The 14,748-nt window shown below is 39.6% G+C and overlaps 1 protein-coding gene across 2 annotated transcripts in view; it reads right to left on the reverse strand.

The window, feature by feature from the left end:
- Positions 1-1,118: 1,118 nt before the first annotated feature.
- Positions 1,119-14,748, reverse strand: part of LOC306799380 (band 4.1-like protein 4B) — a 63,028-nt gene continuing 49,398 nt past the window's right edge. The window contains exons 7-9 of one of the 2 annotated variants that reach the window (XM_079300321.1): positions 8,431-8,499; positions 4,383-4,546; positions 1,119-2,792 (exon numbers count right to left, since the gene is read on the reverse strand). In XM_079300321.1, the coding sequence (XP_079156447.1) occupies positions 2,723-2,792; positions 4,383-4,546; positions 8,431-8,499 (303 nt within the window). In that variant the 3' untranslated portion in view covers positions 1,119-2,722. The remainder of the gene's footprint in view (positions 2,793-4,382; positions 4,547-8,430; positions 8,500-14,748) is intronic. The other variant, XM_079300322.1, reaches the window with a different exon arrangement.

Genomic DNA, 14,748 nt, shown 5'->3' on the forward strand with positions numbered 1-14,748 from the left:
GTTGTTCTGTAGAAAATGTACCACAGAAACTAAGCAGCCATATAAGCCTTCCCCTCTTTTCCTGATAGGAACCAAAGAAGGAGGAATCTCTGCCTTTCTTCAGCTATCCCAGAGCATGCCTCAGCAATAAAGACTTGGCCATACAAAGTAACCTTGGTTCACATTACTTGTTTTCCAGTTCTGATTATTTTAACTGAAGAAATTGTATACAATGGGAGCAAAAATGATGCATTAAAAACAATAAACTAATAGACTGTTTATGAGCCAGAACATCTTATGGGCTAGTCTGACTCAGGCATTCAGTTTTGCTAAAGGCTTTTGCTTAAGTGACCAAACTGTCCTCACATGGATCTGTTTTGCCCCCGAACCTGAAGGCATATTGTGGGGTTCCTAAAGTCCACTCCATGGCAATCAGTATGACTGAAGGGTGTGTTCAGATGTTTTCTGTTTGTTTTTTTTTTTCTTTTTTGTTCCAGGTTTTCCTTGACAGTGATTTTGTGAAACTGTTGCCAGTTCAAACACAATTGGGAGTTACCTAACAGGCAGAAAACCAGGCTCAGCTAGTCAGCACTGTGCCATTCTCAACCTTACTTTGTTTCCTCTCCCAAAGCAGCATTTATAGTTACAATTTTCTTTTATTTGTTCTTCAGAATGCTCACTCTCACTTGGACACAGGCAAAATGTGCTGCTGCTTCTCCCTCACCAATATCCTCTGGGAAGTGGTAAAGAGTAACAGAAAATTGCAATCTTTTGTGTCTGTGCATTTTCCCCTCCTTTCTGATTTCCTCACAGGGATTTAATGCTCCTAATCAATTTTAAGAACCCTGGATTGCTGGAGTGGGGCATTAAAACATAAGGAACAGAAGTGTCCTGGCACTGCAGCTAGAGGGTGGACAGCGTACAAGCCACATCTGATTACCCGGAAAAGTTCCTGGAATGCTCTTAAATCTACAGTCCAGGTATGGTTTTGTGGCTCCTTGTGCCCACTGCTCACGTTGAGCCACTTGATTAAATTTTGTAATGTGATTTTCTACCTAACAGTTGTGCTATGTATTTTGACCCAATTTATGGCAACCAGAAAGTTTAGGGTTTGGTGGATTTAAATGGGAAGCCTAATGTTATTTTTTTATCCCAGCAAATATAAAAGATACAAGTCATTTTATATCTTCACACTGCAATCCACAGTCTTACAAAGCTCTCCAGAACTCTCATTTTAGAAAAACAGCAGAAGCTAACCCTGAAAGAAAGCCAGTCTCACAGCAATCACTTCCCAGCCTCCACACAAACAAACTGCTTAAGCTTAGATAAAACCATCATAATCAGTGCCAAATGAAGGACAATCTTTTATCTTAATACAAATAAGAGAACATAGTGTACAGAGTAACAGAAAAATATACATCTTCAGCCATACAAAACGCACAAAAGCTTTCCTGTTGAAAGAGTACCCTGTAGCTGACAGTCAGATGTTCGTTTTCTCAATCCTGCACTATTGAACAAGGGGAAGCAGAGACCTGTTTTTTCCCTAGGAGATAGCTGGTAGCATTACCTGTATGCCATTAATTCCCTCCCTGTGGCTGTGGCTCTGCTAGTGCTGAACCACCCACCCCACCTCATGCCTGAGATAGCTCCACTGGATGTAGAGGCTGCCTGGGTGCTGGAGGTGAACGGGATGTATAGCCAGGTTTGCTGGAACATACGTGCTGATTAGTACAGTTAAAAATATGGGTATAGGCACAGCTATGCCATAAACTACCATTGTTCTTGCTCTTGAAAGGGACCAGTCAATTCATGTCAGTCAGGGAGGTGGTTTATTTACCCAGGAAGGAAAAAATTCTCCTTACGTGAGCTACGTCCTCACCGCTGAGGCTCTGCAACCTTCAGTGCTAGGGCAGAAGATGTCTGAGCGTGGGCTAGCCTTAAAGCCTAGGCAAACTGGAGAAGGTAAAACTCCTCTCTTACTTTAAAAAAGTCAGTATCAAGCTAGAAAGTCAGTAGCAAATTACTTTAAACAACGGATTTTTTTTCATCCATTAATGGAAACACGTAAGATTTAGTTGAAGGTTTAGGTCAAGGTGACAAGCTATAGGAAGTATTGGGTGTGTATATCTGTATGGTGGGGTGTCTCTCCCCCTTGCAGCTATTTATATCTCTGAGTGAAGGTTAAGGTTAGGAATTTAATAAGACAGCCGTTTATTCTGTGGAGACTAACAGTCCTGGGGTTAGGATGTAATAATCGTTCTTCTGCTTTAAAAATGGTTCTCTTAACAAATAGCAGTAGCTCATTGCAATTTTCAGTTGTACAAAATGACATATTTTTCTATGTTACTATCAAAATATTCTGCATAACATTAATTTCTGTGCACTTATTAACATATGTACAGAACAGTGTTTCCCAATAGAAATCAGTATGCTCCTTGCTGATCCTCTTTGCCCTAGATTTACCAAAACCAAACCAGAAATTAATTGTGTTAATAGTATAAAATCTCAGGAGAGATAAAGGATTGAAGGTTTATTTCCCAGCAGCAAATGAATAAAGGAACTCCTTCAAGTTAAAGTCTAGCCGAGACGTAATTTTAGCCAACCGTGGTGAATCCAGGCGAGCCAGGAATATCTCACATTTTCCCGATGCATTATGTTGAGTACACAGAAGCAGAGGAATGTAAACAGACAGAAGGCACATGAAAGGCCCCAATCCATTCTCCATCTGACGGAAGTGAGAGTTTCATAATTCTGTCATCAAGAGTCTTTTCATCATTTTCTCTCTCTCGAGTTCACGCCTCAGAGTCTCAGCACTGTGTAATTAATGCACAAACAGCCAATTATGGGAACAACAATAAGTCTCAGATTTCAATTTAAAATAATTAACATTTTCAAAATACCAAAGGAGGGGGAAAAAAAGGTCAGGCTCAATTCAGTGAAAAAGCTGATAACTGATGGCTGATTCAAAAACAAGTATTGCTTGATATTTCTGAAGAGCAAACAGAGGCAAGAAGAAGGATATAAAAAGATCCACATGGCAATACAGTTTATAATTTCATCTAACCCCCATTAAAGGCTACTGATTTCAAAGGAATCTGGACAAGGACTCTAAAAATGGAGCAGCTACAGCAAATGCCATTATGAAAGACTACTGTTACAGCCTTCTTCTCCTTGGTGTGATCTGATAACGAGGGATATCTATATACATAGATATATAGATATGCTGAATTTACCACAGTCCTGCACATATCAGGATGCCATAATCAGAGCCTGAAGGCATTGTTCTCACTGATTCACTCCAGAGCCCAGAAGTTTTGTAACCCTGGGAATGCCCTGGGTTAGTGATTCCATTTCTGAAAGTGTATACAGTGCTGCTCTGAAAGGTATGAATCTCACACTTGTAACACAGTTTGGACATTTAAACTGCATTGCAGAAACCTTGCAGCCCATTCATGGACAAGCAGGGGTAGAATCACCCACTTGTTCACAAGACATCTTACAAAAGCTGAGTTCAGCACTACAGTTTCAGAATTTATTTTTCATGGGAATGATAAGTTTTTAGATGAGTAAACAATGTTGAACAAGTGTGCAGGTGCAATTAACCAACATCTGCAAAAAATAATTAACAACCAGAAATGGGAATCGAATGTAAATCCAAAAGCATAAAAGACTCATTCATTATGATGTCAAAGAAATACTTTTTTCTTCATAAGCTTTGGACTATTTGTGCTCCAGAAGAACTGACTATATCCTTTACTACATTTATATTTAGTAAAATATCAGCTTGGGAAGTTCAGCTTTGATTAAATTATAGAATAAGAAGCCAGCATACAAAACCAGTAGGACAAAAGAATAGAAAACTGCGAAGAGCCTGTCTGTGGAAAGGTGGAAGCATGTTGCTTCTCTGAGAAATTACAAGACAACTATAGCTTGACATTACTAAAATAGAAAAAAGAGAAAAGAGAAAGAGGAACAAGAAAGAAAACCAATGCCTGTTTCTCATTTAGAAGAACAGACATTTCTCAAACTAAGCTTTTCCTCGTGGACATCTAATTTCAGAAAACAAATTGTAACAGCAATTATTAAAACAAAACTTTTGTGGTTCAGACAAAATGACTTTGCCTGAGGAAAACCTTCACAACCCTTTGTCTCCAGGCCATTGGACACAGAAATGGTACACTGCTGGCTGCAGCAGTTAATTAAGGTAAGTTTTTCTTAATCTCAGAGCACGAGTTACAGATAATTCTTTACATAACCCACCTATTCTGAAGCAGTCAAGCACTAATCTTTCAGTATAAGAGAAAATGACACTTTATGGCAATTATGACAGAAAAAGAGAAATCAAGCTGATTCCTTTAATGCAGAAAACATTGCAGAATTTCTGTGAAAGGGCTGCACAGTACCTGTCTGCCAGTGAAATGGGCTTATGCGACGTATAGACTGTCTGGACTGTTGGAGTTGGTATAGTGTCTGCCAGAGACCTCAGGACAGGTGATGGAGACACCAGAGTAATCTTAGGAGATGACTGCACCCCACAGCATTGTAATTTGCTCTCTGGAAATTCTGCCTAAAAAAAAAAAAAAAAAAAAAAAAAAAAAAAGTATACACACACAGCGAAAGAAAAGATTGTAGATTAGCTTCTACTGGTCTCACCATCCTTCCCCATCCAATTCATTGCCAAGCACGCAGTAACAGCAACTAAGAGTGAGAACAAATGGGAGGCTGTGGCCATAACCTCTCAGGGCAGCCTCTGCAGAGGCTGCACAGTCACGTTTTTTGATGCCTGAGGGACCAGCCTGATTGCAGCATGCACTGAGTGAGATGGCACTGCATGTATGGGACTGGCAGCATTCAGGTAAAAAACATGATCTGTTTGGAGAATGACACTTATCATTATTGCATTTTCTCTAAAATATTATGCAAAATCTTGATAACATGAGATTTCTGGAATATTCTTCAGGAATCCTATACAATTTGCTGGTGGGTCCTCTAACTACTCTGTTTTGTTAACAGCTGGGAGTCTGGGTTTTTAGGAGTCCAGGTTCCAAAATCTCCATCCCTTTCCTACTTTTGCTAACTGGAACATGCCTCAAGAGAGACATTCTTGCAGTATCCAGTGAAGGGCAATGTTAAAGCAATACTGGAAGTGCAGATTTAAGACAAACAGCAAGCAACTATCTCCTGTCTTTTCATTGAGGTATTTCAATGCAACAATATCTTAGCCAAGACTGGGCTATTTTTACAACCAGAGGGGAAGGATTTCTAAAAATCAAACAGCCCTGTCCTGCTTTTTTTTCATGGGCTATTTCTCAAGCCAAACCACAACAGCTAGTTCCTGTGGTGGATGTCTGACCCTGACCTGGGAAGAATACAGAGCAACCACAGTTGTCAGTGTGTCAGGATCATTAAAACACACTCCTAATGGCATCAGCTACCTTTCTTCCTTGATGACTACTTCTTCTGAACATGGTTCAGAGTCTAGGGCAGGGAGGAAGAAAAGCCACCATCATAAGAAATCAGCTATTTGAAGAGCAATCTTTTTCTTTTTTTTTTTTCCTAATTATTTCTCAAATTCTGCAAGCCTCTGCAAGTGATTCACAAATTTAGTTTAAACAGTGGGAAAACTATTTGAGCCCAGGAAAGACTTGCCGTGTTGTCTTGGTTTTTAATATGTCTGAAACATCTCTAATGATCCAAAATAACCTCTGAAGCAAAAGGAATTCCATTAATTCCACAAAACTAGTGAAATGGAAAAATGTATAATCAACTAAAGAAACTCTCCTGTGTGTGAATAATGGCTAATAGAATCTGTTCAAAATTCCCTGTCATTCAACTTTTAAAACTCAACCTTAGAAACTGCAGGGGTATGAAATTTGATGTTCCTTGTTTGGGATCCCTGTGCTCCAAGGACTACCAGAGCTTACTCTATGGCATGAGCAGAAAACATCACTCTGAAGCTCACATAAATTCTCCCAGCCTCACTGAAATCAGCAGAGTGATGATAAACTACACTTGCTGAAAAATTGCCTTGACTCCCACAGTGTGTTTGCTCTGGATTATTATTTTACAGTAGATATCCAAAGCATCTTTTTGTATGTTTCTGATTGCACATCACACTTAAGCCAAATATTTAACTGTCTAAACAGACATAATTTCATTAATTTAAATTTACATGACTTACACCAGCTTGAGAAAATGGCCATCATGCCTGCCATTTTTCTGTGGAAATCTCTGAAATTCAGATGGTTCCTGGCTTGTAGCTTGTATTTAAACATTCCAGGTAACCAAGTAATCTAATTTTTCATCTGATCAAATCAACACAACTGCATATAGACCACCAAAAGTGAAGCTGTACATGAAAGGTGAAGCCTTCTACATGTCACTATTTATAATCTTTTTCCTGCTTAATAACGTTGCAATGTTTTCTTCCAAGAAAAGAAAAAAAAATAAGAAAAAAAAGAAAGAAAAGAAAAGAAAAGAACAGAAAAAGGGGGTGGGTCAAGCAGGGAAAGGAAACAACTACAAAGAAAGAAACAATTAACAAACATTACCATTAACCTGGGTCTGTGTGTGACTGCAGGCCATTCAGTTAGGTCTGCCTGCAAGTCCTAGCTACCCTTCCCTTGCAGCTCCTGCCCGTGGTGCAGCTCTCCAAGCCCTCAGCAGTGCATCAGGATGATCTGAAATGCTGCTGTGGAGAGACCCCTCCCTTTGGGCTGGGACACAGGGCCATGAAACACAGGACCAAAGCCACCTAAAGCTCCTAATTGTTTTCCCATCTCTGTGCAGTCCCATAGGTAGCTATAATAGGTACATATTTGTATGTAACTCAGTAAAAGGAATGTACAGCATCAGGTGATGGATCATACATCATTGGGTTTTTATTGCAATGGTATTTTAAATATTTGTGTTCTCAATTTAGCTCTCCACCCTGCCCAGGGAAGTGGAAATCTACAGGGAGAAGATGGGATTTCAGAAAGATTAGTGTGAATTTTACTTTGCTTCTTTTCTCCTGACAGAACATAACAAAAATCCCACATTTGAATTTGTCATGAAATAGCCATTTTCTACAATATGGAAATTTCTGTGGGTAAGTATATATCAGTATACCTTCTGTTTGTATGTTAGAGTTCTGAGCCCCCAATTATAAAGATGTATGTTAGATAGCCCTCCTAAATTTTGCCTTCATCCTAACTGTCAGAGGCAGAAAAACAGTGTCTGACAATCAATACTCAGTGGGAAAGCTATTTTGGGGGGCACATCATTTTGTTTAGATAAAGGAGAACTGTAAAAGACACATACAGTGTAACTTTGGGTTAGCTTTTATCACAACTGTATGCTCTAGACTTGGCTAACATAAGGAAACATTGCTGTGACATTCCTGTGCATTTTCAAATGCATTTAATTAGAGCTCATCTGTGGCACTTACACAGCTTGGGGACGCTAACCAACTCTGGCTCTAAAGTACCTGTTTGGAGAAAAAACTCATTTACATAAAAGCCCATTATCAGGTTTATTGTGAAACAAAAGCCTCTTTCTTTAAATCATTAAATACAGACAGAAACTTCACATGACCCAACAGTGAATGAAGTTACTTATCTTGGATTATATGCCAGATATAGATTGCTGCAACCAGTAAAATTTAAGGTCAAAGTCTGAAATGCTTCATCTTGCAAATGTAACTTTAAAATTGTAAGTCATTTTACATGGCATTTATAAGCAGAGTGTTTCTTAAAGAGTAGTTAATTTTGTCATACTTTTTGGTCATATTTATTATATAATACCTCTGCCACCAAAGCAAGATTTCGATCATACTTACTTTATAAATTGTCAGATAATTGTTCTTTGTTTGCATGTAGTTTACCTCACCAAAATCTCTAAGTCACATCTTCTGGGAAAATTTATCAAGAATGAAGTTCAATATTGGATTCAGGTCCTCAGGCAAACATGAGAGTTTGCACAAGGATACCATTGTAGTCATTCACACACTAACTATAATTCTTTAAAGTTCTGCTGTAAATTCAATGAAAATCATTTTGTGGTGGCCCAGCAGGTGGTTTCAGGCAGGAGGCCATGCAATGGCTAGACAGAGGACTAAGTCTTCCCATTCCCTTACTGCTCCCTGCAAAGATGCTATGGAGCTTTACAAGTGTCCTCCACAGTCCTGAAATGAACAATATTTTGGGACCAACTTCATTAGTGGTGAACCTTGACCTTTAATTTTTAGTCCTCTGTCTAGTAAGCAGCAATGTCTGAATGCAGGCAACATTTTGTATAATGGAAATATTTAACTGCTTCATACTCTTGATTTCTACTTGGAATTTATCTTTTTTTTTTTTTTTTTTTTTTTTTTTTTTGGTAAGAACTGCTTAGTGCATAGATTTCTGACACTTAAAAAAATCACTTGGAATTGTGTTAAAACACAGTTTTTTAGTTGCATGTTCTACTTACAGAAAACTGTGGTACTGTTGTAAAGGGATCGAAAAAAGGATTAGATGTATCAGCAGGGAATGTCTTTATCTTTAAAAAAGATAAAGAAAAAGATGTTACTTTCAGAGCATAAAAATGCGAAAGAAAAAAGAAAAAGCAGCAAAGCATTGCAACTATAGTGACATATCCAACAAATCAGAGCAGTTCAGCAGTGCTTGCACCAGACCCAAAAAAGACCCTTCCAAAAATGCATACAGAAACCTGATGATGAATAGTCAAAGCATAATATGAAAACTTGATAAATTAATTTTACCATGTAATTAAATATGTTGAGCAAATACAGAGCTGGTTGCATACAATATATCTTCCAATTCTGTCACCAGAATTATTATATGATTCTTTCAGTCAGCACTACATTTTAAGATGTGCAATATGAAGTGCAGGAGCAAATTTTGCTGGGCAGGAACTTTGGCTAAAGAACTTGTGCTTTAAATATTTTAGACTTCCAAATTTTCACTTACACAGCTGCTACCGAAGACAATCACACAAGGTGGGATCAAAAGACAATCATATATTAAAAAAAACATGGGGACAACTGTTTGTTTCAGGCAGCTAGGAGGCCCTGGGCTGAGTGGAGGGCTGTGGATAAAGGATGAGCCTTGGAGGTTTTTTGAAAAGTGCAAGGAGACAAAGAGGAGAGAGACCAACACATCCATCTGTTGAGAGGGCTTGGACCATGAGGATACAGTCACTGGTGTGACCAGACCCTGCTGGAAGCCACTTCTGCCTTTAAAGTAGTTTCAAACATTAGCTGAAATTAAAAATGCATTAAAAGCAGCAACAATCTCTGTCCCACTTCACTGCGAATACTGTTCCTCGCTATTTTCCTTTTTAGAATGCATACATTATTATTCATTCATTCAGAGACAAAACAAAAGCAAATAAACATTTGAGTTTTTAACTTCACTTCATGCTTTCCCTTTGGAAAATTACATTTTTCACTGTGTTTTTCTCTTTATTACAGAAACTGCTGTGCATTGGTTTGTTATGCATGTCTTCAATCATAATTTACTAACTACAACTATACAACTGTTGTTTAATAATGAGGAAAGCTACCTTGAGGGCCCTGAGCCCCTGTAGGCCAAAGAAAAACCTGGAATTATGACATAATTATAATTAAGTAAATGTACCGTGTTTATTTTACAAATAAAATAACAGAACCATGTTGGTTTATAAGGGTACCAAGGGAAATTAACAGCTATCTGTGGGCTTGCTTCTGCAAACATGTGGAATTCAGCTTAGCATTAATTGTCAGGCTTCTTACACAGGAGGAGTATGGATAGCCAAGATACTGTCAAGTATGCAAATAACTTTTTAACAGAGTAAAGGTGTTTGTAAATCAATTACACAGGCATAAATGAGCTAACAACTCTGCAAATGAGAAATTACTTCAAATCACAATTTCCTATGCAAACTTACTAAAGGAAGTTTCACAGTCCTTTTATGGTCCTACATTCATGTCTGTTAGCAAAGTGTATGTATGTCTGCCGTGTTGCTGATTGAATCTAGCTCATTAGAGTGACACAATAGCTCCTCACAAGTTTGTGATGTTACATTATACCCAGAGCCAAATCTGGACACTTGTAGCATGCCTCACTCTTTTGAGAGACAGCAAATACCCACAAGCCCAGGCTGACGTTCTCAGGTTATGAAGGGTTTACAATATGATGTTACAGTACAAAGTACAAGTGTACTCAGTTACAAATAAAATCTTTGAGCCAAAGACAAAAGGATGGGAAGCTGGTTGCTCATGTGCAGTATGAGTTTGATATCCCACAGCTAAAATCTCTCCAATTTTGCTGGTTAGTCTCATTAAGGAAATGAAGCACAGTTACTGAATGCAAGAAATGAAAATTATGAGAAGACTGGAGAGTCCACTGAGATTTGGGAGCAGAGGCACATAACAGGAGCCAGCCTGATCACATGCTGTGACCCACAGACATGCAGAATACCCCCTTGCAAAACCAGCACTTCAATCTGTGCATGTGCACGAGGCCAGCCTATGTATTAAAACAGGGCAAGAAATGCATAATCTGGTTTAGCTATCAGTGTGAGTCCCTCTCTTGAGGTGCTGTGCTTTTTTAATCTTGATAATAGGACAATGTCGACAAAAGAAAGGCTCTCTGGATTATAAACCCCTCAATTTCTGCCTTTTAAATAAGTGGAAAGAGAAATTAGGGATCTGAAGGGAAAAAAAAACTGTGTTCAATTTAAGAGTGACAAACAGAAACCACCCTGATGAGCCTTTAATACTTACTCTTTCTTCCCCCCATATTTTTTTGCCTCTGAGAACAGACCACTATTACTCAAAAGACAGAACAGAGTTTATTGGTTTGGCTCAGACCTTGATCAAATTACTGCCACCAGATTCCATAGGCAAGGCAGAGACAACACTACTGTTGCTTCTTCAGCATTGGCAAGAAGCTCTTAACTATTAATGGCTTGGCTCTTCTGAGTAGGAAGTTGGTACAACATCTTAATCCATACAATAGCAGAAAAAAAATTACATTCAAGAATATTGTTCAGGCAGAGGATATGCAGGACAGGGAGACAGCAGAGAGTAAAGCATCATTTTAAAAACTGGCTTATGTGAAACTTGATTTGGAAATTTGAAAGGTCTCTTCAGCCAGGAATATGCTTCACCTACTTTGACCTAACTGTCCTGCATGTTCACCATGGCCAGCAGTAGAAGGGGAAGAAAAGCCTGTGATTCCCACCCCACCACACAAAGGAGAGCAGCGTCATGGGTGAGTCTCTTCCTTACCCTGCGATGGAGTTGAGTTTATTGGGTGAAGTAAAAAATCTCACAGTAGCTCAGAAAGCAAAACAGTGCCCTGACTAGAACCTAAATGTTATGCCTTCCCCACACAGCCTCTCTCCCTGCCCTGGGAGGAAGACATACCACACTTTAAATATCTCTTAACTCACAGGGAAGAAACAGACTCTTAGATTTTCCAGGGTGCTTTCTTCTCCCTGTCGTGGCAGCATCAGTTGAAAGATGCCACCTGGGAACTGAGAACAGAAGAAAGGCAGAGACAACTCTACTTCAAAGCTGCAGCTCCTACAGCATTTGGAGACCCTCAGCAGCTTCCAGGCTTTACCTGGGATGGCACACACAATGGGAAAAGGAAAAGGGAAGGAGGTGGGCAGTTCCATGGGCAAGTTGATCTCAAGAAGCTGAAGCCCAGCTGCTGAGAGAAGTAAAACACAGCAGCTGTCAGTGTGTGGATTGCCTACAGACCAGAGAGAGGTTTGCTGTCTGCTTTGGTATGAAACCAGACAACTAACATCTTCAAAATCTGCAGCTGGGCACAATTCCTGTCGTGGCAGATCTCATCCACATTGTTCAGATGGGTATTTTCTGGCTCTTCCACGGGAGCAAAAAGGACTGACTGGTGTCACAGGGGCTACAGACACATGGAGAAATGAGCAACAAGAGGTTAGAGCTGTGCTCTCCTTAACAGCACCGACAGGCTTTTCAGCACAAAACTTGATTTCAAGCACACTTGCTCTCTCTGCAGGAGTGTCAACAGTCTTGCAGCCAAAGTGACAGCCAGAAAACAACCTTTAAGGCAGGCCATGAGAACTGTCAGGTTGCAGGGGCATGGCATGAAAGGGGAGTGAAGAGGGTTGGCATTCCAGCTGAGGGCTTGTTTCATAACCTGAAATGCCCCTTGCTTGAAAGGTTAGGGTGCATTACCATAGCAGAACAAGTAGCTCCTTGTCTGAAATATTTAGCTTGGCAAGTTGAGAATTACTAAGCTTAAAACAGCAGTTGACTCTCATAAAAATTTTGAAAGGAAAAAAAAAAAAAAAAAGAGAGAGAGAGGGAGAAAGAAAAAAAAAAGATAAGAAAAGAATAATAAATAAAGGAGCAGCATAGTCTCAGGAAAAGTCAAATGGTTGAGTAATCTTCAAGGTGAAAAATCAGAAAACCAGACAGATATAGCAGTCACTGATTTTTGTGGGGAAAAAAGCAAAAATGTATTCCTCTGTGGATAATTTTCTGCTACTACTCAAAGATTCTTTTGCATTATTGCTGCCCATTGGAGTAACATATTTTGGGGGAATCTTTGCCACAACCAGAAAGATTTAACAGTACTGATTTTCCTTGATATTTATATAGCAAAGGAAATGAAGAAGACTGAAGGAAGAAAAAGGACAAAAGGATCTTCCCCTTTTCTTTGCATTTGTGCAAAGAGTTCTTCTGCAAGAAAATTTCAGAACTCAGTAAAAACAATTGCACATTCCTGAAACACTTTTTAGATGAGTCAGGAGGGAAAAAAAAAGTGACTTTCTCATAAAAACAAATAGAAGTGGAAGGAGACAAAGAAAGAGTACTTTTGTCAAGTTAATTGATACAAATTCAGCTATTTTGGTATTTCTATCAGAAGGGAATACTAAAAATGTCCTTACTCTGGCAAAAAAAATACTACTTTTGGGAGAAGTGGGCTTAATTTGGATATGTTCCCTTGTCTTTGGAATAGTATATTCACTGCCCTGGAACAACTATCCTTCCACAACAGTCCAGTAACATTTTCTGGTGTTGGCACTTTGCTTCACTGCCATCCCCTGCACTTTGACTGGAGGCTTTTGTAGCATTATGGTGAAGATGTGTGATCTCAGTGGGTTTGCACTGTCACTTTATTTATTACCAGATGGAAGACTTTAAGCCAAACACTTCACTGGATTCCCATGCATTGCAGCAAGAAGAGGCAGAGCTGCCTCTACCTGAAGCAGTGTCATAAATAAGGCCCTCAGGATACACAGAGCCAGAGGAGTGTTCTGTCATGCTTTATTTCAAAATACACAATGGAAGTTGAATACCATCACATCTATACAGCACAGAGACTTGTTTCTACTCATCAAATTAGAAAAGGACATCAGCTGAAATGTCTAGAGGATATTGCACTAGCATTTCCCAGTCCTATGACATGACTTTAAAAATACCAGTTAACCATCAGGCCTGATTTCCAAAACCAGAGTAAGATTCTAAACTCTGCAATTTTTCAGTAAAACTCCTTGACTGCTGTCATACCATTTCAGTGGCTGAAATGAAAACTGAGGCAAAAAATGTAAACCCCAAGTGTTTTTAGTATTTTTCACCATGCAATATCATGGACAAACACATTCTTTTGAGTGGGAGCAGTTCCAGGCTCAAATGATCAAACACTTGGATTATATCAACCCCAGTCCATGCCCTTCTCGTGTGGCAACATAACCAGCATGACAGGTAGGCATAATCATTGCCAGGATGCACAGGGAGAAAATCAGACCTAAACAGTGCAGCAAACTTACAACAGGACAGAAAAATAAATCAGCAATACTAGTGACTAATTAGTCTGGGAAAAAGCTGTGTGAACTGAATGCCCTAATGAACCATATTTGGTTCAAATCCCACATACGCCACCTTCTTTTCATGGGATGCAGAATTCTTTCTAGTTTTTGAATTGATATCCAGGTGTTAGTCAGCAGACAGATTTTGTTCACACATTGAAGAGGGCACTTCTGCAGAAATGTGCTATTGAAAACACTCTGAGGCACCAAATAAGAAGCTTCTTAAGATGATGGGTTTCTGCACAAGCCACCAAGCCAGGGAGGAAGAAGCTATGTGTTCAGAACCTCCCTGCCCTATCACTCTCCCTGAGGATACAACACTGGAAAATCTCCCTCATGGCTCCATCTGGTATTTGTGTCTCCCTTACTCATCTTGCAAAATACTAGGGGAGTCTGGAGTTCAAGGAAATACTTCCAAGAATATTCACTGATTCCCAAGAACCAACATAAGTGAATCCAAGTCTTTGACTCATCTGATTTGGTGTCAGATTCCAAAGAACTGCTATACTTCAGTACAGAGTCCCCTTGCTCACAGGTATCACTCATTTCCTTCTGGTAAACTGAAAAAGCTCCCCTTGGAAAGCTCCATGTTCATCCCACAGTATCTTTGATGGGACAAGCTCTCTTGGGGCCCCCTCAAACAGTGAACTTGTTCCTGTGCTCGCTGATGTACACCAGCCCTTCTCTGGACCTGGCTGCAGGCTGAGTCCACCTGTCCTGGACCTGGCAGCATACACTGCTTCCTTGATGTCTCACCAGCTGCTGGTACTTTCCTCTCCATCAGGTAACTTCCTCCCTCTTAGAGGGACTTTGTGCAATCCTTCCTAGCACACAGGCATTGTCAGGAGGTGTCCGTGTGGCTCCTTGACTGTGCTCCAGTGACTTCTGTCTCCCGAATGGATGTCAAGGGAGTTCATGGGAGTAGAAGATGTAGAAGCTTCA

The sequence above is a fragment of the Erithacus rubecula genome (genome assembly GCF_903797595.1).
Source record: "Erithacus rubecula genome assembly, chromosome: 3".
NCBI classification, from domain to species: domain Eukaryota; kingdom Metazoa; phylum Chordata; class Aves; order Passeriformes; family Muscicapidae; genus Erithacus; species Erithacus rubecula.